At 58.5% G+C, this 24397-nt stretch overlaps 1 protein-coding gene across 1 annotated transcript in view; it reads left to right on the top strand.

Annotated features, from left to right (window-relative positions):
• Positions 1 to 24397, top strand: part of SARDH (sarcosine dehydrogenase) — a 63289-nt gene that overhangs the window by 14734 nt on the left and 24158 nt on the right. The window contains exons 9-15 of the mRNA XM_082470346.1: positions 3020 to 3106; positions 3421 to 3511; positions 7970 to 8111; positions 10711 to 10794; positions 12817 to 12930; positions 18444 to 18582; positions 20120 to 20233. Coding sequence (XP_082326472.1) covers positions 3020 to 3106; positions 3421 to 3511; positions 7970 to 8111; positions 10711 to 10794; positions 12817 to 12930; positions 18444 to 18582; positions 20120 to 20233 — 771 coding nt within the window. The remainder of the gene's footprint in view (positions 1 to 3019; positions 3107 to 3420; positions 3512 to 7969; positions 8112 to 10710; positions 10795 to 12816; positions 12931 to 18443; positions 18583 to 20119; positions 20234 to 24397) is intronic.

Raw genomic sequence — 24397 nt, 5'->3', positions numbered from 1 at the left:
GGGGAGGCCCAGGCACGCTGATTGAGTGTCTCAAAGGCTGTGTGCAGATGGAGAAGGTTCTAGAATAAGATTCAAGCCCGGGGCAACGTAAGCGGAGACGTTGTGTGAAGGAGCTCGCACAGTGTCCGCTCAGCTCCTTCTGACTGCTGAGTGCCTGCCTCGTGCCCGGGAGCGTGGGGAGCGCAGCGGGGGAGCCTGTGTGGGAGGCTGGGCGGAGCTCCCGAAGCGGGAACCCAAGGGGGGTGCGCTCGGGGCAGGGGGGCAGTACGTTCCCGTGTGACGGCACTGGGGTGCAGGGGTGAGGCTGCTGGTCTGGGGTCCTGGCAGACGGTGGCCTCTGGGTGTAGAGGGGCCCAAGCTGGCCCTGGGGCCCAGACGTTTCGGCTGCGGGGCTGAGGGCGGGAGGTACAGGGGTGGTGGGCGCAGGGTGGGCCACCCAGAGGGTGCCGTGGGGGGCTGCGGAGCCAGGGTTCCGGGAGGGCGAGACACGCCAGCCCATGCTGGTTCCAGCAGAATCACATGAGCATCCCCCCACCTTCCTGCACGGATGGGGTCGCTTTAATCCTCAAGAAAGGCAAGAAATGGGTAGGATGTGCCTACCTAGGGGTGGAGAGAGTTCCGAAAGATACAGTTGCCCAAAGAGGAAACTTTGTGTCTGAGGCTCTGAGTTCCTTGAGCCTCGGTGTCCGCATCTGTGAAATGGGTGACAGGCGGAGTGAGGCGAGGAAGCCACACATTAGGTTGCAGGGCAAGGCCCAGGCCAGCAAAAGGATGCCACAGGCCAGCCGGCAAAGCCATTCCTACAGGCCGAGCAGGGAGTGAGGGGCAGGCCAGGCCATGGGAGGGGAGGGGTCCCGACGCCCAGCCTGCGGACTGCTGGGGAGTCCAGCCCTCTTGGTTCTGGCGCACACGGTGTCTACACAGCTGCCAGCCCCGACTGCTTTAATCTGTTCAGCTCATGAAAGAGCCTTTGGTGAGAGGACAGCTTTCTGGGGAGAGGCAGCTGGGGTCCCCCGGCCAACCACAGGGTCTTGGGGCACAGGGTGCGGGGCGAGGGCCGAGGGCTCACTGCCCCGGCAGCTTCCCGGGGCTGCGTGGGGCTGGCAGTGAGAAACCCAGGCCCGAAGCAATCCCAGGGGCACGAGTAACCCGGCGAGCATTCTCGCTTTAATTGGACTGGGGGTCATGGCCCCCAGGAAGCCCTACTCGGGGGGAGATGCATGTGGAGTCTGGTTTCCCGGCTGCGAGGGAGGCTCCGTGGGGACATCAGCACTTCTCCTCACCAGGGAGGACCGGCCGGTCAACGGCCCCCGGCCTCCGGAGCAGAGCAGGGAAGTCCCAGGCCCCCTTGACTTCGGGGAAGCTGGGGGCGGGGAGACCTCTCGTTCCAAGGTCGGGAGGTCAGAGCCAAGGTGGGGGCCCCTGTCCCCGTGCATCCTGCATCCTCTAGAGTCGTTTGTTAAACATCCAGGCGACCTTGACCCCCAAACTTCCCTCCTGCTGGCTTTCTGTGAGGCTGTTCAGAACGTTGTGGAAGCATTTACAGCACTCCCGAAGTGCTCACAGGGTCACCCCCGAACGTAACTGCAGCCTCCCCATCGCTGTCCCGGGAGCCGCCCCCCTGCGCCCCGGGCCCCCCACCCCCCGCCCCCGGCTTGCCCCTTGGCAGCCCGTCCTCCACACAGGCCCCAGGGAAGCCCCTGACGCTTCCTCACGGGGCTCTCGCCCCTCCTGACGCCTCCCCCGGAGGCTCACCAGGGTTGCCGTGGCCTCCAAGGCCTCACCCTGGGCCCTGCCCTCCCCTCCGCCCTGCCTCTCCCACCCTCCCCTGTGGCTGTTTGGAAGCCTCCGCGGCTCCCCAGGGCTGGTGGCCTCCTTCAGCTCAGATGCTGAAGATCGGAGACCGGGGTCGCCGGTCACCAGCACGGAGAAGGACAGCGCTTGTGACCAGTGCACACAGAGGCTGAGAGCCCGGCTGGGAGCCAGGCAGCCCTGACCGGCGGTCGCAGTTCCCTGCCTCCTCTGTGACCCGGGGTTATGATGGCGCCAGGCGGGTGGTTAGGAGCAGCCAGCCCTCCGGTCACTCCAGACCCAGTGTCCCACTGTGTTTTCTTCCCAGGCATTCTCTTTTTCCCTTATTTACCCATTTGCTCTCTGTCCCGCTCACTCTCCCGTCGGCTCCCCAAGGGGTGGGGCTTGTCTTGTTCGGCGCCACCTCCCATGGCCGAGTTCTGGGCACAGACAGGTGGGCTGCAAATATTTGCAGACCGACTAACTCACAGCTCTGTGAAGTAAATACCCTGATCCGGATTTTACAGATGAGGAGATCAAGGCTCCTCTGAGCCAAGGTCACACAGCTGGGAAGGGGTAAAGCAGGGTTTGAACCCAGGGCTGTGGCTGCCAAGTCCAGCTCTTTATCATTATGCCCGAGGATCCCTCTTCCCCCAGTCCTGGCCTCTGCCCTTGGCACGCTGGCAGCAGACAGAAGCGAGAGACTTGGTCTCCTCTCCCAAAGAACTTAGGATCCTTCATTCACTCAGTGAACATTTATCAAGCACCTACTGTTTGCTGGGCCCTGTGCTAGGCCTCGAGACACCGCACACAGTGAGCAAAGCCCAGCCCCTGCCCTCAAGGTACTCGTGGTCCAGTGGGCAAGAGTGCCCTGCAATGACACAGCAGGAAGATGGTACAGTGACCAGGAGCCACGTGCAGTGATGGGGGCTCAGGGAGCGGCCCCTCACCAGCAGGAGAATGGTGATAGTCACGAGACACACCAGGACCCACCCCCCCAAGGCAGAACCCAGTTCAGGTCGTAAATGCTGAGGAACTCAGGGGAATGTGGCAGGAGCAATCAGGGAGGCTTCCTGGAGGAAGCAGCGTTGAGCTGGGTCTTGAGGATAGGGAGGGTCTGGATGAAGGAGGCACCTACACACCCCCACCTCAATTACTGCCCTCTTGGGAGACCCCATCCAGGAGCATGTGGCCGGGAGGGAGCTTCAGGCCTACCCCTCCCTTTCAGAGTCATTCACACCAGACCACAAGCCCCTGATGGGGGAGGCACCTGAGCTCCGTGGGTTCTTCCTGGGCTGCGGCTTCAACAGTGCAGGTAAGCGTGGGCAGCAGTGCGTCCCGACTCCCTGGCATCCCTGCGAGGGAAGATAGCCAACTGGGCCTCTCCTTCAGTTCTCAGAGCCCCCCCTGGGGTGGGGCGCTGGGCCTAGGAGCACTGCAGCCCTGACAGGGGTGGAGATGGGACAAGCCTGCCGGGAGGGGGTGAGGTCCCGTTAGGAGGTGTGTGGCACCCCGGGTGTGAGATCCAGGGCTTAGGGGCTGACGCTGCCCGTAGAGGTGGGAGGGGCACGGAACTGAGGTCCAGGGCCCTGGGGGTGGATTGCAGACCTGCGGCTCTGCTCCTGCCAGGAATGATGCTGGGAGGTGGCTGTGGGCAGGAGCTGGCCCACTGGATCATCCACGGGCGCCCGGAGAAGGACATGCACAGCTACGACATCAGGCAAGTGCCCGCTGGGACCCGTGGGCAGGAGGTGGCTGCCCTAGGATGGGGTGGGGTGGGGTAAATATCCAGGGCTATTTAGAAAGGAGCCGTCCCTGAAATCCAGAGGGCTTCTTGGAAGAGGTGGCAGTAAGGGAAGAAAGGGAAGAAGCCTGCCAGCGGGGGGCGGTGCTGCAGGGTGCCTGGGTTTGGCAGATCCATAGCCCTCTACAGTTTCCAGGACCTCTTGTCCCAGTGTCCTGCCTGACCCGCCTGACAGCTCTGGGATCAGCAGTGGGATCTCATCATCCCACTTTGCAGATGGGGAGACTGAGGCCCGGGGAGCAGGAGGGACTGCACAGGCTGCCCAGGAAATGGGGCTGAATTGGTGGTCATTATTAGGCCGTGTGCGTATCTGGGAGACAGGCAGCCCTGAGCGAGATGTCAGCTGCATCCATCCTTCACTCACAGGGTGTCTGGAATCAGTCAGACCCTGTGCCCAGCACTTTCCTCTCTGTAACCCGGGGTGTGATGTACATGCTGTAAATGTCGCTGGGAGCAGTGAGCTCGTTTGTGTAGGTAAAACGCTCGGCATCAGGTCTGCACACGGAAACACTAAACAAAGCTGAGCTGAGCCCAGGGGGCACTGATATCAGAGTTGGGAGGCGTCCTGGTTGCCCACCGACCTCTATGAGTTGGGACAGGGATGCGGGTGCCCCCAGGCAGGGTCTGGAGGGTGGGAATTGGTGGGGCTGGGGTCTGGCCCCCAGGTGGCAGTTCCGCGGCCCGAGCCCTGCAGGTGGCAGTCGAGGCAGCGGCTTGGAGGGGCCTCTGTGGGTGTTTGGCCCGCTCCGCTGTGACTGGGGAGACCCCAGCTGCCCGGCAGGGCTGGAGGTGGCAGGGCTGGAGGTGGTGCTGGCTCAGCTCAGCACACCCCAGCTCCTCTGCTCACCTCGTCCCTGCCTGGCCCGCTGGGGACCTTGCGTCCACTGGGGGGGAAGTCTGGCCCCCACAGAGACAGACAGACATACCCTGAGATTCCCCCCGCCCACTGCCGCCCCCTCCACGGCGCCTGGCACAGCGTGGTCCGCTCTGGCGCCACCTTGGAGTCTGTCTGGGTCTGTGCCCACGTGCTCTCCCAAGAGAGGAATGTTCCAGAAATGATAAAGCTGCACGGGGCCTCAGGGATGGGCCAGTCCAAGCCCCTCCTGCTACAAACAGCAAAACAGAGGCGCTGTCGCAAGAGGCATCTTGTCTGAAGTCACCCCGCGTGCGAGCCAGAGTGGGCAGGGACCCAGCTCCAGCCCTGCAGGGCTGTCTGCCGTCCAGCTTCCCTCGGGGGGTGAGGCCTCAGCACTGGAATCGGACGGACCAGGGCGCATCCTCGGCCTCGCCGAGTGGCCTCTCACCTCCGGGGCTGGTGGAGGCCCCTCGCATGGGTCTGAGCCTCCCTCCTCAGCCGCCTCTTCTCACAAGCTGTGACATTAGAGGGAGCGTCTTGTTGGGCGGGTTTGTGGGTAGAAGGCAGAGCTCCTGCCTCTGTCCCGGCTGGCTGGGGCCTTGCGTCACAGGTTGGAAGGCAGAGGGCCCAGGGAGGGAGCCCCTGAGTGCTGGGGCCCAGTGGGTAGGGGTCGGGGCTGTGATCTGGGCCACCCGCCTTTCTGGCCCGGGCAATGCACCCAGGAGATGACCGGCTCATGGCATTGGGCCTGAGCGGTCACTGACGTGGGGCGTCCGTGTCCACCCAGCCCCCGCCACCCCCCCATCCCCACTCACGTACTGGACGGCTGCCTTCACCGGACCAGCTGTGGCACCGGCACCCGGGCCTCTCAGCACTGATAGGAAGTTCTGCTTCCCTGGCCTGAGCGGGGCATGGAGACCCAGGCCCCACGAGAGAGGCAGAGCCAGGAAATGAGGGCACTGCGTCAGGGAGTCACCAAAAAACCCGGACGAGGGAGCGCCAGCCTTGTCCCCCTGCTTAGACACTCAGAAGGTTGGAGCGGAACTCCTCGTCTTACACGCGGAGGACGGGCTCGGGGAGGGAGGTGCCTGAGGAGGCGGTCAGAGCCCAGGGCCGGGTCCAGGGCGTGTCTGGACCCTGGCCTGCATGTGAGGCTCCCGGGGCTGGCCTGGCACCAGGTGCCCTCCAGGCCACAGCAGCTGCCTCATGGATGGTGGCAGTGGCACCCCCTTTGGACACCCAAACAGGTTCTCAGCTGTCCCGGCCCCCCACCTATTAGCCAGTTCTTCTTTCTCTCTGACCTCGGTTTCCCCATCTGTGAAATGGGAACAATGATCCACCCTCTCAGTGGAGTGCATTTGAGGCTCACGGTAGGGATGCGTCGCCTCCCCCAGGGCCTGGCATAGGTGGGCCCCAGAGCACGGGCCGTTGTTTTTTTTTGTTTTTTTTTTTTAAATATTTTAATGAGATTCTTGTCTGCTTACATTCTTTTTTTTAATGTATGTATGTATGTATGTATGGCTGTGTTGGGTCTTTGTTTCTGTGCGAGGTCTTTCTCTAGTTGTGGCAAGTGGGGGCCACTCGTCATCGCGGTGCGCGGGCCTCCTACCATCGCGGGCTCTCTTGTTGCGGAGCACAGGCTCCAGACGCGCAGGCTCAGTAGTTGTGGCTCATGGGCCCAGCCGCTCCGCGGCATGTGGGATCTTCCCAGACCAGGGCTCGAACCCGTGTTGCCTGCATTAGCAGGCAGATTCTCAACCACTGCGCCACCAGGGAAGCCCCCGGGCCGTTGTTTTTAAAGAAAGTTCTTGGGGTCCTGGCAACCAGGGAAGGAGAAGTCGCTCTTTGTTACGTCAGGAGGGCGGCTGGACGCCGGACCCCGGCTGCAGGCCCCTCTGCCCGCTTGCGTGCAGGTGGAAAACGGCAGCCGGGTCCTTGTGGGCCACGGGGAGTGGTCTTTCCGCTGCTGACCCCTGTCGTGCTTGGGCTGAGCTGAGTGCCCCCGCCCCTGACACCCACAGGTGTGTCCAGGGTGAGCAGAGGGGCTGGTGGGGGCCTGTCTAGAGGGGTGGGATGTGTCTGTGCAGGGATCACCCAGCCCTGCCTCAGGCCCATCCCCCTCCCTGGTCCCTGCCACCCAGGGGGTCTGAGAGGACAACTGAGGCTCCACCTCCCCCCCTTGAGAGCCCCCCAGGAGCCCCACTCTCAGCGAGGCTGGGAGGGGGACCACGTCCCAGCCCAGGAGCCACTGGGCTCCTGGTGCCAAGGGGGGTGAGTCTCCTGGCCTCCTCCCGCCCCGGCTCGGCCCCGCGCCAGCCCCACGTGCCGCCGCTGGGACCCCCTCCCCAGGCCCCTGACGGTGCTCCACGGCCCCCCTTCTTTCTGGAAGCCCCTGGCTCAGTGCAGCAGGTTCCTGTCGCGTGGAATGAGTCAAACCAGGAGCCCCACACCTGAGGCCGCTCTGAGGACTGCACGAGGGGTTCTTGCAGGTGGCCCTCAGCCCTGGGCCTGCCCTGGAAAAGCGCTCCTTACACGACAGCAATCACTACGAATAATGTCTGTCATGATAATTCCCATATCTGCAGCACCAGCCCCTGCCCAGATCAGAGCACCGCGCTGACCAGCCCTGACGAGGCTCAGGCCAGGCCCCTGAGGGCAGTAGCACTGATGGGGACACAGCTGGGGGGAGGTGGGTGGGCCCCAGAGGACACGCGAGATGCCAACAGGTGGGGAGTGAAGGAGGGGGCAGGCAGGGGCCGCAGTGAGCTGGGCGCCTGAGAGGTGGGCTGTTCCCGGGAGGGGCTGCCGGGCGCAGCGTGCAACGCAGCCCAGCAGCTGTGCCCAGCCTGGGGACCAGACGGAAGGGCTGTTGGGTGGCCCTGGCTGTTCTCCCTTCGCGAAGGCTGGGGGAGGGCCCTCTTAGCTCAGCAGGAAATCGCGTGGGACCCGCGGGCGGAGTCGGACACCACCAGGGGGTGGAGGGGCTGCACCTGGTGTCCCCCCAGCTGCCAGGGGACAAACCTGCAGGGATCATGACGACACCATCCCTGGGAGTGGGGCCCCCAGACACAGCTGGGATTTCTCCCGCTCCTCTGTGCCTCTTGGGGGTCTGACATGAGAGGCCGTCACCTTCACCCCTTGCCTCCGCTGAGGGGCACCGAGGAGAAAGGGGCGCTCCATCACATCTGCTGACCCTAAACCCTGAAGATCCCTCACGTTAGCTTTCACGAGATCATCGGGGCCTGTTCAGCCCGGGGCCGAGGTCGGGGGCGATGGTTCACCCCCAAGCACGTCCCCAGCCTGAGGCCCTGAGCCTGCGGTGTCCACTCCCTGCGCCCGACAGCTGTAGGGGGTTGCAGGCGAGGAGGCTGAGCTCCCCAAGATTTGGGGGCTGCCCGAGGCCCCTCGGTGGGAGAACGGAGAGCCAGGAGCCCCCCTGATGCCTGAGCCACAGGGAGGACTCCCGTGGAGGGGACGAGGGTCCCCAAGGCAGTGACGGGCCACTCCATCCACGACAGGCGCTTCCATCACTCGCTCACGGACCACAGCCGCTGGATTCGAGAGCGCAGCCACGAGTCCTACTCCAAGAATTACTCGGTCGTCTTCCCCCACGACGAGCCCCTGGCTGGACGCAACATGAGGACAGACCCCCTGCACGAGGTGCCACGCCCCCCGCGGTACCTGCTCTGTGCCGGCTGCCGGCGCTCTCGGGGAGCCCTGGGTGTGGGGTGACAGAGTGCATGCAACCCCCCCCCCGCCCACCAGCTGCAAGGCAGGTGTTGGCTCCTTCGCTGCCGGGCACTGCTTGGAGCACAGTGGGGGGTCGTGAGGGCCAGGTGCACCGGCAGGTGTGTGCCGTCGCCCATCTGGAGGGCAGGGCCAGGCAGCGGCGTGCTAAGAAGATGTGATCCTGCTGGTGGGGCCTGCTTGGGATGTCTTTCCTCCCTGGCAAGCTTCTACTTGTATGATGAAACCCACCGTCAGGTGCCCTTTCCTGGGGCCTGCCCCTGGGCACTCTCCCAGGCCCCTGACAACCCAGGTGCCTTCCCTGTGCTCCCATTACCCGCCCCCCAACCCCCAGTCCATCTCCATCCCCCCTTCCTTGCCCCCATCTTGGGCTGCATGCTTCGCTTACCTGTCTACGAGGACCCTGGCAATGGGGGCTGGGCCCCAGGCACTCTGAGCGCAGAGCCTGACTCTGGGTATGTGCTCAGGGAATGTTTGTTGACTGGACGGCTGGGGCGGGAGGCAGGTGGGCAGGCGCAGCGAGCAGGTAGCATTTAAGCAGAAGAAGGAGACTCCTTCATCTGGGACTCCAGCGCCTGGACCCCAGAGGGAGCTGGCGTCCACGGCACCTCCCCAGGACAGAGACATCCTTGGCTCCCGGGCTGCCCTGTCCTCCAGCCTGGCCTAGAGGGCCAGCTGGGAATCTTGGGCCCCACGTGGGCTCGGCTTCCCCCAGCCTGTCCCCGGGCCCGCACCGTCCCCGGGCTCAGCAGCCTCCCACGGAGCGCAGGGCTGGCTCGATGACTCTCGGGTGGAAGATGGGCTCAGACACGTTGCTCACATGTGCACAGTTCTGCCCGGCGGGGGCTTGGCGGGTGCAGCAGCCCTGCCCCCAGGGAGGAATCTGCATTCACCCACACCTCCACTTCCTCGTCAGCACCCTCCCGGTGACACTTCCCAGCCGTTGACAGCTGACGTGTGTTTTGTTAAATAGAGGAGGCCTGCTCTCCACTTTCCCTCCCAGGAAGGGTGATGCGTCCCTGGTGGAGGTGTCTCCACGCTCACTGGAGGGGAGTGGGTTTTGTGTCCTTGGTTGCCACCCCCTTGGACGTCCAGGGAGGACGCATCCGGGGGTCACCAGTTAGCATGTGACCTGGAGTGCCCTCCCCCTCGAGGTCGGTGGCCCACGGGGAGGGAGAGACACAGGCCGTCTTGGCCTCTGGCGCCCATCGGTCCTGGCACTTCAATGCCTGGCCAGACTCAGCTTCCGAAGCCCACTCCTCCTGGGCGCTGGACGGGGTTGGCCCCAGGCACAGGGCCCTTCCAAAGCTGAGAGCGGAGATTCTTTTCATCCCCCCAGGCTAAATTTATTTTCAAAGAAATCTGCCACCATATTACTTTATTGTGTCTGCTATAATTTTTTATTGTGGTAAAGTACACATAACATACAACTTGCCATTTTAACCATTCTAAAATATACAACTCAGGGGGATTAAGTACGTTCACGGAGCTGTGCAGCCATCACCACTATCCAGTTCCAGAACGTTTTTGTCACTGCAAGAGGCAACCTCGTACCCATTAAGCAATAACTCCCCATGTCCCCCTTCCCCCAGCCTAGAAAAACTACTGATCTATACCTTCTGTCTCTGTGGATTTGCCTGTTCTGGTCATTTCACATAAATGGAGTCGTACACTATGTGGCCCTTGGTTCCTGGGCTTCTTTTCCTTAGCTTGTTTCTGAGGTTCATCTGTGATGTAACAGGTGTCAGAATGTTCTTCCTTTTTAAGGCTGAATAACATCCCATCGTATGGATGGACCACACTGGGCATCCATTCGTCAGTTGATGGGCATCTGGGCTGTCCCCGCCTCTGGGTGGTTGTGAACGCACGTGTGCATAGGCTTGTTTGCGTCCCTGGTGTCATTTCTCCTGGGTGTACACTTAGCTGTGGCATCGCTGGGTCACTGGGTGTCCCAGACTGCTCGGGCTGCCATAACAGACACCACAGGCTGGGGGGCTCAAATTCATCTCTCACAGTTCTGGAGGCTGGGCGGTCAGGATCAAGGTGCCCGCTGACCGGTTCCTGGAGAGGGCCCTCTTTGTTCCTGGCTTCGGGACGGCCGCCTTCCCGCTGTGTCTGCTCCTGGCAGAGGGACAGCCCTGGCGGTTCCTCCTCACCTAATAAGGCTTCGGGCCCCACCCTTAGGACCTCATTTCACCCTAATTCCTTCCTCACAGGCCCCATCTCCAAATACAGTCACACTGGGGGTTAGGGCTTCAGCATAGGAACTTGGGGGTGCAATTCGGTCCATAAGAGAAGGTAATTCTACAGACGGGGGATTCTTGGGGCGGGCAGTGTGGGTGCTGGGAGGGCCGCAGAGTTGGAGTCAGAGCCTGGGCTTGGGTCCTGGTTCCGAGTGCCAGGATCTCTTTGCCCGCTCCCCCTGCGGTACCGGGTGGCGGATTCTCCCCTCCCTGCCCTGCTCTGCGCGTCCGGCCAGGCCTGAGTGGGCCTCTTCTCCCTCCACAACCAGGAACTCCTCGCACGAGGCTGTGTGTTCCAGGAGCGGCACGGCTGGGAGCGGCCGGGATGGTTCAGCCCCGACGGCACGGCTCCGGTGAGTAGGCCCCCTGGCACCCAGCGGCCATGTCCCCGGCCCGGCCTGTGCTCGACCCCTGCCCACTGTCCCCCCCATGTCTTCCCCACCTGAGGTGGCCGTGTGTCTCCCTGTCATTAGTGCCGTGGGGCGGGTGAGTCACCTGGCCTTCGGAGAAGCCGAGCCCCGGCCGGTCCGCCTGAGATCGTGGGTTGTCCCCACAGAGATCACTCGCCTCCCATGGTGCCCGGCCTTCCACGGCCCAAATGCGCCAGGAGCCAGGAGAGCTGGCGTTCCACAGAAAAGAGGCTGCGGCCAAGGCTCCCCAAGTTTACGGGAGGAATTAGAGTATCTTCTCGTAACTTTGTTCATATATTTTTGGCAACTGCAACTGTTAATGTTAGTGGGAGGATTTAGCACAAAATTATGCATTCTGTGTGTTAGGTGATGTGATGCTGAGGGGATGCTTTCATACAACCGGGGGGGATAGTATTTGATCCAGATTTGTACAAATTAAAACCCCTTTCCCGTTGCTATGTTTCACCAGTCCCCTTCCTGCGCGACCCATCTCCCATCTCCATAGCAACTATGTCCCAAGGCAAGTTCCAGGGCATGTTAGGTGAGGTGGATGGAGGCCAGAGCTCCTGATGGCTTCTGCCTCTGCTTCTCTGGGGTCAGCAGAGAGGAGGGGCCTAGGTAGACCCCTCCTTGAGCAGGTCTCTGCAGAGCCCACTGCAGCCAGCCTGGTCTGCCCTGGAAGCCCCTCTCCCCCGGAATCCGTGGGCAAGACGATGAGACCAGAGCAGGAATCGGGAACATACCCCTGGTCCCGAGATGGGCAGGCTGTGCAATCCCTCCCCGGGAGCCATCCTGGGAGTCCAGGGCACTGGGTGACGAGACGTCCCCAAATCCCTGACCCCTGGCCAGGCTACGGCGGGCTGGGATGTTCCTGCAGGGGACTCAGGGGCCAGGGGGAGCCACCTGGCGGGCCAGGGAGATGACTTCCTACAGAGATTCCTGTAAAGGCCCCACCCTGGACACCAGAGGTTGAGCTGGAGTGGGGTGGGGTAGGGGGTGTGCCTGGGGGAGCAAAGAGGCCTGACTCAGTCAGAATCTCACACTCAGCTCTCACCAGTGACAAGAGACTGGGCAGGGCTGGCCGTGCTGGTAGGCGAGAATTGGCGGGCTGTTCACACCTTTCGAGGAGTGACAGCAGAGTTAGGAGGGGTGGGGGAGGAGGAGGGGGAGAAGGAGGAGGGCCTCCATTAGCAGGAACAGGACCAGGCGTGGGGTGTTGGGTTCTGGGCCTCTCTGAGAGCAGCTGACCGAGTGCAGGAGAAGCCAAGGCAAGTGGCGGCTGAAGGGCCAGCCTGTGAGGCCCACCACCTGGGCTCACGCCGGGCGGTCAGGACTCTCCTGTGACCTGAGGCAAGTTTCAGTCTCTCGGCACCTCGGTTTCCTCATCCGTAGAGAGGATCTCCCTTCCCGGAAGCGCGAGGCCCTTTGCGCAGGGCTTGGCCCCGAGCAGGACCTGGTCCCGGATCACCATGGCAACAGCATCTGGAGCCACCGCTGCGGCCACCCCACCCCCGACTCCCCCTCCCTCTCCCTCCGCAAGCTGATCCCTGGGCCTTATCCCAGTGCCTTGGCGTTGAGTCGGAAGCCCTGGCGTGGCCCCCGAGGTCCCGGTCAACCCGCCTCTGTTTCCCGTTCAGCCCCGTCTCTCGCCATCCCTCCCTACCCGAGCACACCCCATTCCTTCTCCACCCTCCGGGGCCCCAGCGCTCCCCACCGCCGTGGAGATTATGGTGTCACCTGTGCAACGTGGAGGGCATGCCCGAGCCCCGCCTCCACCCCGGCCTCGTCCACAGTGCGTTGCCCCTCGAGAGCGGGGCTCGGAGAGGGCAGGACCAGCTCTGTCCTGTGGACCTCTGTTTCCGCAGGACCCGGCTCAGGGCTGGCCAGGCCGCGGGCACCGGGCCACGCTGTGTGTGGAGGGGGGAGGAGGGGGCGGGACCGGTGACGACCCCTGTTCTGCCCCAGGTGCTCCCTTACGACTACTACGGGGCCTACAGACAGCGGGCGCACGAGGACTACGTCTACGGCAGGCTGCTGGGCCACGAGTACACCTTCGACTTCCCGCCCCACCACGACGTGGTAGGACGCCCCATCCCTGATGGGACAGAAAGGCGGGCGTCCCCGCGGCTGGCCCCCTCTGCCGGCTCCCTGCTATCCCCACCCCCGTTTTCGGCTGCCTCAGTTTCGTGGAGGAATCGGTGATGTTCTCCTCTGCCCTCCCCTCCCTCCGTCTGTACCAAGACTTTGCCAGCGGTGAGACCTGCTCAAGGGGCGGGGCTGGAGCCAGGCCTGGGTCTGGCTGTGTGGCCTCGGGCCAGGGCTTCACCTCTCTGAGCCTCTTGGAGCTGCTCCGAGGCCTGGGTGTGACTTTGTGGGTGGCGAGCCCCTCCTTCCCGGGTCCAGGGCAGAGCAGATGCAGCACAAGTAGGTCCAAGACGGGCCCCCCAGGGGACGAGCAGAGGAGACCCGAGCTGGGGGAGGGCCCGTGGTCCGGGGCCTGCTCGCCGCCCTTCTTGCTCCAGAAGTGGGCAGGTGAGGCCACTCAGGTGCCTCCTGGCGGCTCCTGGCCCCTTCCTCCCGTGCCCGGCTCCCTATTTCTGTTGGGGTTGAGGTGAGTGCCTCTGAGTCTGCATCACACAGGGAAGTTCTCACAGGCAGCTTCTGCAGAAAAGACTACGCCAGCTTCCCCTCTGAGCCGCCCAGCTGCTTTGGTACCGAGCAGAACGTGTCCCTGTGCGCGTGGCCGCCCAGCTGCTTTGGTACCGAGCAGAACGTGTCCCTGTGCGCGTGGCCGACTGCGGAGGCAGCGAAGTCCCTTCAGTATCTGTGTCAGGGTGGGCCAAAGCCTCAGCCTGGGGGTCCCCAGGGATGGGTGGCCTGGGAAGCTTCCTGGGCGCGGGACCCCTGCTTAGAAGCAAAGCTCTGCTGTTGCTGCCTGGAAACTCTTCATACGTTTTGAACAGGCCCGCATGTTCTGCACCCGGTCCTGAAGGGAAGGAGGCACGAGGGAAGGAAGCACGCTTTCCTCCAAAGTTTGCTCTAGTAAAGGCATTGGAGGAGGGGGCTTCTGAAATGGAAAGGGAGGCATGTGCGTCTGAAAGCCCAGGAGTCCCTGGGGGCTGCCTCTCGGGGGAGCAAACGGGGATCCGTCTGGCACCTCCGCACCGCGGCTTCCAAGGCCCGCGGGATGTTCAGGCCCTTGAGGACGTGGGCGCTGGGAGGGGATGCCAGCTTGGCTTCGTGGCTGCATCCCACCCGCGCAAAGGCACCTCGACAGTCCCAAAGCATGAAACATGCACTTGTTCTCAGCCTTGGCAACGTCCCCAGCCTGGCTAGACGAGAGTCAGCCCAGGAAGCTGTTTCGGGGTTTGATCTGCAGCTCCAGCAGCGTAAGCGAAGGTACCACATGGCTGATGGGTGAAGCGAGCTCCATAAAGAGTAGTGGTGTCTGGAGAGGGGAGAGGAGCAGCCTCTGGGGCTCAGGAGCTGCGCAGACCCCATGGGGTGCCGTGTAACAACCAGCTGTCCCGGGGGGATGCCTGATCCCCGGCGCTGGCCAGTTTCCCCTGTATAAATACCCTCACCATCGGCTCCCTCCCACCCACCCACGCGGCATCACTGAACGCAGAGCGGGGAAAGATGCGCACAGTGGCTTCTCGGGGTCGGGGCACTACGAGACAGACCCAGGTGATGAATAGCTCATCATTTCCACCTGTGTAAACTTGAGTGGACCACGTACTGCCCCTGGGCCTCAGAGGGCACCTGGCTATGAGGCTGCTAATCATAGTTGCTCCCGGGCGGTGGTGTCTGTACCACGGGGCGGGAGGAGATGGCGTGGGCTCCTCACACACCGTAAATGCTCCCTAAGTGGCAGCTTTGCTGTTATAATTTTTTTCTTTTTCCAGTAAGGGCAATGGGATTGGCACATCTGCTCAGCGATGGGGTGAGGGGTTTAGGGCAAAGATGGAGTGACATTGCAAGGGAAGGCCAAGCAGAAAAAACAGATGGATAGCAGAAAACCTTGAGAGTGGAGCCAAGCGTTTGCACACTGTATGGAGGGAAATAATGAGAGATGTTGACTTGTTTTTTTTTTTGGTTCTTTTGTTTTAAAAAAAACAGCTTTATTGAGATATATTCACATACCATACCACCCAACCACTTAAAGTGTACAATGCTTTTAGTATATTCAGAGGGTTCTGCAACCATCACTGCAATCTAATTTTAGAACCCTTTTATCTCCCCACCAAGGAAACCCTATACCCATTAGCCCATTTTCTCACCGCATCCCCACCTTCCGGCAGCCACTAATCTACTTTCTGTCTGTGTAGCTTTACCTCATCTGGACATTTCACGTAATGGACTCGTACAGTGGTGGTCTTTTGTGACTGGCTTCTTTCACTTAGCATAATGTTTTCGAGGACCCTCCATGTTTTAGGAAGTCATCAGTACCTCATTACTTCTTATTCTGAACAATATTCCATTACATGCATACACTCCTTTTTATTTATCCATTCATCTGTTGATGGACATTTGCGTTGTTAGACTTTTGGGCTGTTATGAATAATGCTGCTCTGAAAATGTGTGTGCAAGTTTTTAGACAGATGTTTTCATTTCTCACGGGTAAATATCTAGGAGTGGGATTGCTGGGCCATGTGGTAGCTCCACGTTTCATGTTTTGAAGATCTGCAAAGGCTTTTCCAAAGTGGCTGCACCATTTCACACCTCCACCCGCGGCGGACGAGGTTCTTATTTCTCCATCCTCGTGAGCACGTGTAGTTCTCTTTTTGACTCTAGCCGTCCGGGTGGGTGTGAAGTGGTATCTCGAAGATCTGAGTTGCATTTCCCTAATGACTAATGGCGCTGAACATCTTTTCATGTGCTTATTTAGCCATTTGTTTATCTTCTTTGGAGAAATGTCTATCCAGATCTTTTGCTCATTTTAAAAATGAGTTATTTGCCTTTTTATTGAGTTATAAGAATTCTCCGTACATTCTGGATACAAGTCCCTTATCAGATTTATGATTTGTAAACATTTTCTCCCCTTCTGTGGGTTGTCTTTTCACTTTTTTAATGATATCGTTGGCAGCACAAAAGTTCTTAATTTTGATGAAGTACAGCTTATGTATTTTTTCTTTTGTCCCTTGTGTTTTTAGTGTCATATTTAAGAAGGCGTTTCCTAACCCAGGTCACAATGAGTTACTCTTCTGTTTTCTTCTCAGAATGGTATAGTTTTAGGTCTTGTACTTAGGTCTGTGGTTCATTCTGATGAAGCTTTGTATGTGACGTGAGGAAGGGGTCCAACTTCGTGCTTTTGCAGGTGTCTATTCAGGTGTTCCAGCACCATTTGTTGAAGATTATTCTTTTCCCCATAGAATTGCCTTGGCATCCTTGTGAAAAATCAACTGACCATAAACGTCAGGGTTTATTTCTGGACTCTCAATTCTATTCCATTGATCTATATTTCTATCCTTATGCTATACCACGCTGTCTTGAGTACATTAGCTTTGTAGTAAGTTTTGAAATCAGGAAGTGAGAATCCTCTAGCTTTGTTCTTTTTCAAGATTGTTTTGAATATTCTGGGTGCCTTGCATTTCTGTATGAATTTTAGAAACAGTTTGTCAACTTCCGCCAAGAAACCAGCTGAGATTTCGGTAGACTCTGTCTAATTGGTAGATTGATTTGGCGGGTACAGTCATCTTAGCAATGGTGAGTCTTCATTTCGTAAACATGAGAGGTCTTTCCATTGATTTAGGTCTTTAATTTCTTTCAAAGATATTTTCTAGTTTTTAGAGTACAAGTTTGTGCTTCTTTTGTTAAATTTATGTGTAAGCATTTAAAAATTCTTTTTGATGATGTAAATGGAATTATTTTCTTAATTTCATCGATTGTTCATGGCTAGCGTATAGAAATACAAAAATTTTTTGTTTGTTGTATATTGACCCTATATCCTGCAACCTTCTTGAACTATTTTATTAGTTGTAATAGCTTTTCAGTGGGTTCCTTAGGATTTTCTGTATGTAAGATCACGTCATCTGCAAATAGAGATAGTTTTACTTCTCCTTTTCCAGTCTGGATGCCTTTTATTTTTTCTTGCCTAATTGCTCTGGCCTGGACCTCCAGTACAATGTTGAGTAGAAGTAGCAGAGTGGATAGCCCCATCTTGTTCCTGATCTTAGCGTGGGACATTTAGTCTCTCACCGTTAAGTATGGCAGCTGTGGGATTTTGTTCATGCCCTTTATCAGGTTGAGGAATTTCCCTTTTCGTCCTAGTTTACTTGGAGTTTTTATCATGAACAAGTGTTGGATTTTGTCAAATACTCTTTCTGCATCTATTGAGATGATCATTTGGTTTTTGTTCTTTATCCCGTTAATATGGTACATTACATCAATTGATTTTGGGATGGTAAACCAGCCTCCCATTCCTGGGATAATCCCACTTGATCGTGGTGTGTAATCCTTTTTATATGTTGTTGGATTTAGCTTGCTAGTATTTTGTTGAGGTTTTTGTATCTGTATTCATGAAGGATATTGGTCTGTAGTTTTCTTATGAGGTCTTTGGTTTTGGCATCAGGGGTAATGCCGGCCTCATGGGAAGAGTTTGTGAAGAATTGGTATTAATTCTTTTTTGAATGCTTGGTAAAATACACTAGTGAAGCCATCTGGACCTGGGCTTTTCTTTGTGGGGAGTTTTAAATGACTAATTAAGTCTCTTTTTTATTATAGATCGATTCAGACTATTTCCCCTTCTGTCGGCTTCAGTAATTTGTGTCTTTCTAGGAATTTCCATTTCATGTCTAATTTGTTGGTGGACAGCTGCTCATAGTATTCCGTATAATCCTTTTCTATAAATTGGTTAGTGATACCCCTCTTTCATTCCTGATTTCAGTACTTCGAGTCTTCTCTGTTTTTTCTTGGTCAGTCTAGTTAGTGATTTGCCAATTTTGTTGATCTTTTCAAAGAAACAATTTTCAATTTTGCTGATTTTCTCTATTTTTCAAGATTTCATTTATTTCCTTTCTAATCTTTATTATTTCTTTCCTTCTGCCTGCCTTGCCTTCTGCCTGCTTTGGGTTTAATTTGCTCTCCTTTTCTAGTTTCTCAAAGTGGAGAGTTAGGTTACTGACTGGAGAGCATCTGCAGGTGTAAAACTTCCATGAGCACAGCACTAGCTTCATACCATCAGTCTGCATATGTTGTGTTTTCATGTTCATTCATCTCCAAGTGTTTTCTAATTCCCTTTTTCTTTGATCCGTTGGTTATTTAGGACTATGTTGTCTAATTTCACTTATTTGTGAATTTCCCAATTTTTCTTCCGCTACTGATTTCTAATTTGATTCCACTGTGGTCAAAGAACATGTTTTGTATGATTTTAACCCGTTTGAATTTATTGTCTTGTTTTATGGCTTCTGGTCTACCCTGGAGAGTGTCCCCTGTGCTTGAAAAGGATGGTCACCGTGTGTTCCTAGCTGGAGGGGAAGAAGGCAGGAGGGGCTCTCGGAGCAGGAGGGCAGCCAAGGGCCCAATGCCCCAGGGTCCTGGGGAAGAGGCAGCTCCCAGAGCCCACACAGCACCCCACCTCTGGAACTTTTCAGATCAAGAAGGAGTGTCTGGCCTGCAGAGGGGCCGCTGCTGTGTTTGACATGTCCTACTTCGGGAAGTTCTACCTGGTGGGCCTGGACGCGAGGAAGGCTGCCGACTGGCTCTTCTCGGCGGATGTCAGCCGGCCCCCAGGTACGGAGCCCAGGTGGGCCACGCTTTCCCACTTCAGTGCAGCCCCGGGCACTGAGACGAGACAGCCAGCTGACCCTGTCCTCTCTGGGCTCATCTGGCTTGTGGCTCCGCCCCGGGCCTGGCCCTGGGTCCCCGTGTCCAGACCCCTCTGCCCTCCTCGCCGAGCCCCAGGCCCTAGGCCCCCTCCACCTTCCTCCCTGCCTCTACCCTCTGTCTCCTCCTCCATCCTCCCCCCAACCCCCCCCCCCCGCTTTTACTTTGTTCCAGACAGGATTCCAGGCAGCAAGTCCTCAGAACAGTCTCCTGGGTCTGGGGAACCTGTCCACTTCCCCCCAGGAATGCTCTCCCCAAATAGGGTTTCTAGAATTAAACAAAAACACAGGGTGTTCAGTTACATTTGAATTCTAAATAAAGAATGAATAATTTCTTAGTGTAAGTATGTCCCATGCAATATTTGGGATATTCCTCTCCTTTTTTATCACGCATCCCTCTACCATCTTGCCCACCCATCCACCCAACCCCAAACTCACCCAGCCCCATCGGTATTAGTTCCCTAGAGCTACTGTAACAAAGTACCACAAACTGAGTGGCTTTAAACAACCTAAATGTGTTGTCTTACTAGTCTGGGGCTGGAAGTTCAAAATCAGGGCCGTGATCCCAAGAACGTAGAATCCCTCCTTGCCCCTCCTGGCTTCTGGCCGTGGCCACCAATCAATGGCTTTCAACCACGTTGCTCCAATCTCTGCCTCTGAGTCACAAGGCCTTCTCCCTGCGTTTTCTTCTTCTTTTAAGGACACCAGTCATGTTGGATTAGGGCCCACTCTGATGACCTCTGATCATCCTAGCATGATCCCATCTGCAAAGACCCTATTTCTAAATAAAGTCCATTCACAGGGACTGAGGGTTAGGACTTCAACATACCATTCTGGGGGACACAGTTCAACCCATTACACCATTTATCCAGCCAACCCACCTGCCCACCCCCTCACATGTACCTGCTACTCACCTCCCCTTAATTCCCCCGCCCCGTCCCATTCATTGTGCCAACACCCTTCCACCCACCCACCCATCCCCTCCTTCCCTCCATCCTTTCCCCCCACCCTCTCCCCACCTCCGCATTCTCTCATCCATCCATCCATCAACTTCCTTTTGCATATTCATTTATTCATCAGACATTCCAGGAGCTTCTGCTATGCCAGGCATGGTGCTCAGAACGCCCAATGAATGAGATATAAATCCTGCCCTTAAAGGCGTCCCAGCGTGGGGCTGGGGTGGGTGGGAGGGATGGACTGGGAGGAGTCACCTTCGAGGCATTTCTAGAAGAAAGAAGCCTCCCTCCGGATCCTTCCTCCTCTGGGGATGGCAGTGCTGGGTGACCTGCCCATCCCTCTCTGGGTCATTCAGTCGTGGTGGCATCACTGAGACGAGGGGCCTTTCAAGGTTGCCCCCCTAGGGCGTCCGGCCAAGGGTTACCCTGAGCTGAGGGGCCGCCCTGCTAAGTGGCTCCCACATTCCGGGGTCTTCGTCCTTTCCGCAGGCTCCACGGTGTACACCTGCATGCTCAACCACCGCGGGGGCACCGAGAGCGACCTGACCGTCAGCCGCCTTGCTCCCAGCCCCCAGACCTCCCCGCTGGCCCCTGCCTTTGAAGGTAAGAGATGCCTCGAGGATCCAGCAGTGCCCTGAACGCAGCCCCGCTGGGTGAGGTGGCCGCCCACGCAGGATGGACTGGGAAGGGCGGCCGAGGCTGCTCTGGAACCACGTGTGTGCCCGCCGCGGTCAGGGCCTGGGAGATCAGAGGTCTCGCTTCAGGCTGAGCGCAGCCTTTGTTCAGGCAGTGATGCTGGGCTTCCAGCGCTCAGTGATCATGCCTTTGAACCTGCCCGTCCCGCGGGGTTTCGGAGTGGCCACAGCGCGCGCGTGCTCAGCTCACCTGCCTGGAACAGAGTGAGCCGAGGATAAGGCCATGCCTCCCTCGTGGAGAAGTTAGCTCCTTTCTGACACCGGCATCTATGCTGAATTGGCTTTCTCGGTTCCCATGTAACTCCCAGTCTCAGACTGGGGCAGGTCCTTAGAAGATATCCAGCTCTGTGCCCAAGCTGACACCCACACTGCCCTCTGCAGGCCCTCTGCTTCTGCTTGCATGCCTCTTGTGACGGGGAGCTCATTACCCATATTCCTTGTTTGCACAGGTCTGACTGTGCTGAGCCAGATCTGCCCCCATCAGTTCAACTCCCCAACCCACCCCTTGGTTCGCATGGGAGCAGTCGAATCTCTAGTGCTGCAGCCTGTCTCTGTCAGGGAAGAATAGCTCTGGCTAAGCTTCACAGAGCGTGGGAAGCATCCCCTTTCTCCAAGAAGGGGCCCCCTTGCCACCTCTGGGACACTGGATTTGCAGGGGAGAAAGGATTCAACTGTGCTGCTCTCCGTGCGGCTGCACTGTACCGTCGGGGGAAGGGTCACTGTCAGCCCATTCAGGAAACCTGGCGACCCCAGCTCCGGGCCTGGCTCAGTGCTGCTGGCCATTTAGTTGCGTGGGGCTCAGTCACGGGAGAGGGGGGCGAGGTCCGGCCTGGGCACTGGGAGAGGGAGGTGCAGGAAAAGCCCGATAGAACGCTGGGTGGGATTGTGAGGGGGTGGGAAGAGCGAGGATTATGGGAAGCCACGGGAAGCAGGTGAGCCAGGATGAGGAAGGTTTCCTCGGGGAGGTGATGTCTGGCCTGAGCCTCGAAGGATGGATAGGAGCCACCTGCTAGAAGGGTGTGGAGGGAAGAACGCGTGAGTTGCCTGTGAGGAGCTGGGCGGAGAGGGGCATTTTGACAAGGGCCGCTGGAAACTTTGTTTGGCCTTCACCCCCCAGGAGAGGGGAGGCCCGGCCCAGCCACAGCTGCCATCCTTAGACAGCGAGTCTAGCTGGGGAGACAGAACAGAGGGACCCCAGTGAGTGTGCAGGTCCCTGAAATCCTGGCTCTGCCACTGCCTGGCTCGGGGCCCACCTCTCTGAGCCTCAGTTTCCCCATCTGTGAAGTGGAGACAAATGACCCAGCTCCCTGAGCTGCTGCAGGGAGTTGAGCGAGAGTCTGGAGGTGCCAGGAGGGCTGGGGAGCCGCCTCCCTGAGCTTGTTTCCTCACCTGGAAACTAGTCCCCATCACAAGGGGGAGTTGTCACCAGGGCTCTGTAAGCTGAGCCACGGCCCAATGGGGCAGCTTCTTGCGCCCTTCCCGATGATTCTGGTGGATTCCTGGCCCTGGAGGAGCGCTCGTCTGCCGGGGCGGGAAGAGTGGGCTCTGAGACGAGGGGAAGGGGAGGTGCTAATGGACCCCAGAGATGTTTCTCCTGGACTCTGGGGGCGTCTGCCTCGAGTTAAACGGCCGCCTGGTGGGGAGCTTTGCACTTGGTGGGTTCGTGACCTGCCAGGGCATGCGCGGATGACAAGGAAGTCACAGTGGTCTGTGGAGCGTGCTAAAGGTCCCGGCTTCACCGCTAAGCACAGAAAACCGACATATGGACCTTGTATTTTCAGCCTTAAAAAAGCGGTACTCTTCCTGCTATGAACATGCATGTCCATTCAGTACGCGTGTTTATACCTGTTAGGTCAGATCACCATTAAGACAGGAGGATGTGCGTTTCACACGTGATCAAGGCTGTGTATAAAGCAGCTGTCCATCTTAAATGTGATTTTGAACAGTATTTTATATCACAAAAGGAATACATACCTGTAGGAAACATTTGGACAATTCTGGAAAGTACAAAATAAAGTCCGCAGCTCCCGGCCCGAGCCAGAGCCCTGGAGCCTGCCCTCTGACCGCCCCCCCTGCCATGCCCGCCTTGTGGGCTGGACCTGGACCTGGGCTGACCGCTGGCCTCAGGACCTGGCACTTCGGGATGTTTTTCATGAGAGACAGCTGCCCAGAGGAGGCCAGGCCCAGCAGCTGCCGTCTGTCTGGAACCAGGTGGCTTCAGTTAACGCTCGTGTCCCCCTGGGAGGGGCCTCGGGATGGCTGTAGATGGGCGGGACCACGCGGGGGCCACGGAGCGTGTTGCGGGCGCCGGGGTGGAGGATGCTGCTGGAGATCGATCCACAGAGGTGTTCTCAGTCCAGCGTCCCAGGAGCCCCCAGCCCAGGTAGCAGGAGATCCTTTGGGGGGTCAGCTCGTTTGTTTGGCCTTTGAGTTGGGTCTGGATAGACAGGCAGGACTGAGGGCGCAGACGGGCACACAGAACGTGGGGTGACGAGGTCAGGGATGTTCCAGAGGTCACCTGGATGGGGCGGGAGGACGACCGGGGCTCTGGCTGGGGTCTCCACTTGGGGGGCTGATGGCAAAGCCAGGGGCTCTTCTGCTCTTCCCCTGGCTGCTGCTGGCGGAACCCCGGCTTGGAGGGGGCGAAGGGTTCCCAGCTTCAAGCTTCCAGGTGGGGTGGCCTGGCCGGTCCCAGCTCCAGGACCTTCCATCAGAGCCCAGCCAGCGAGTGCTTCTGGGGAGGGAGCAGAGGCCCCAGGGCCCCCCCACCCCATCCCCTGTCCCCGTCCGGGCTCTGCTACAAACTTCACGCTCCCATGCTGGAGAAGCAAAGTGGGGCGTGTCTCTTTTTCAATTATAGTAGGTGGCCGCACCTATGATCACAATGACATGCAGTTCCACTGCTGTGGAAGCCTCGGGGAGTGGGGGCCAGTGTGCGGAAGGGCGTCTAGGCAGGATTCTCCAGACTCCGGAGCCTCCCCGAGAGCTGCTGCCCCCCTCCCACGGGAAACGCCAGCTCTGCGCAGAGTGGGCTGGGGGCTGGTGCCAGGCCTGCCCCCGGCGGGGCCCGGAATGAATGGTGCTGAAAGCTGAGAGGAGCAGCCCTTGGGCGGGACCGGACCCCTGGGGAGGGAGGTGAGTGTCCCAGTGAGTAACCATCCCGGTTCCTGGTTCCTGAGCCCCAAGCTGGGCTCCTGGTGCCGCCATAGCTCCTTCAATCCCCCCAGCAGCTTTGTGAGGGGGGGGTTCTGGCCTCATTCCCATTGTACAGATGCAGAAACTGAGGCTGGAAGTCAGGGATTGACTGGGTACCATCACTCTGAGATGGGGGAGTCCTGCTGGAAGGAAGGAAGGAAGGGAGGGAACCGGATGGGGAGAAAGGCGCACAGAAAATGGAGAGGAACGAAGCCGCTTCCAGGCCTGCCACCTCCACCAGGTCACGGGGGGAGTAGTCAGTGAGAGCCTGCCCGCCCAGGGCACACACAGTGGCTGAATCTCACAGCGTCCCTGCAGATGAGGTGCATTCACCCCAAATTGCAGATGACATTTTGGAGGCTCAGGCAGGCTGCATGAGGGGTCCAGGGCCACACAGCTGTCTGAGGTCACAGACCCCCGGGGCAGTGGCTCTCCCAGGACGCTGGGCCAAGGTGGGCTCCCCTCCACTCAGCAGTACCTGGGTGGCAGTGTGGCCCAGTGAATGCTCCACAGGCCCTGGACTCAGAGCTGGACAGAGGCCAATCTTCTCACACCGTGTGACCTCTCTGAACCTCAGTCTCCTCTTCTGAAACCCGAGGGTGGTGACAAGTGTCAGTCTCCTGGGAAGGATCAACGGTGTATTGCCTGTAAAGCCCCGGCTCAGCACCAGCCCCCATATGGCCATGGCAGGGATCCTAGAGACTGGGGGGGCCATGGGAATATGAAGAGAAACGGGAGCTGGTGAGGTCGTTGAGGCTCAGAGAAGGAAAGACACTTGTCCAAGCTCACCCAGCACTGGTGGCTGAGGTGGGACGCACAATCTCCCCACGGCGTGGTGGCGTTGGGAGCTCTTACGCTTTCTTGGATCACAGACCCC

The sequence above is a fragment of the Balaenoptera physalus genome (assembly GCF_965194825.1).
Source record: "Balaenoptera physalus genome assembly, chromosome: 7".
Classification (NCBI taxonomy): Eukaryota; Metazoa; Chordata; class Mammalia; order Artiodactyla; family Balaenopteridae; genus Balaenoptera; species Balaenoptera physalus.
Note: the sequence above shows the minus strand (reverse complement) of the source record. Positions and strands in the feature narration are given on the sequence as shown.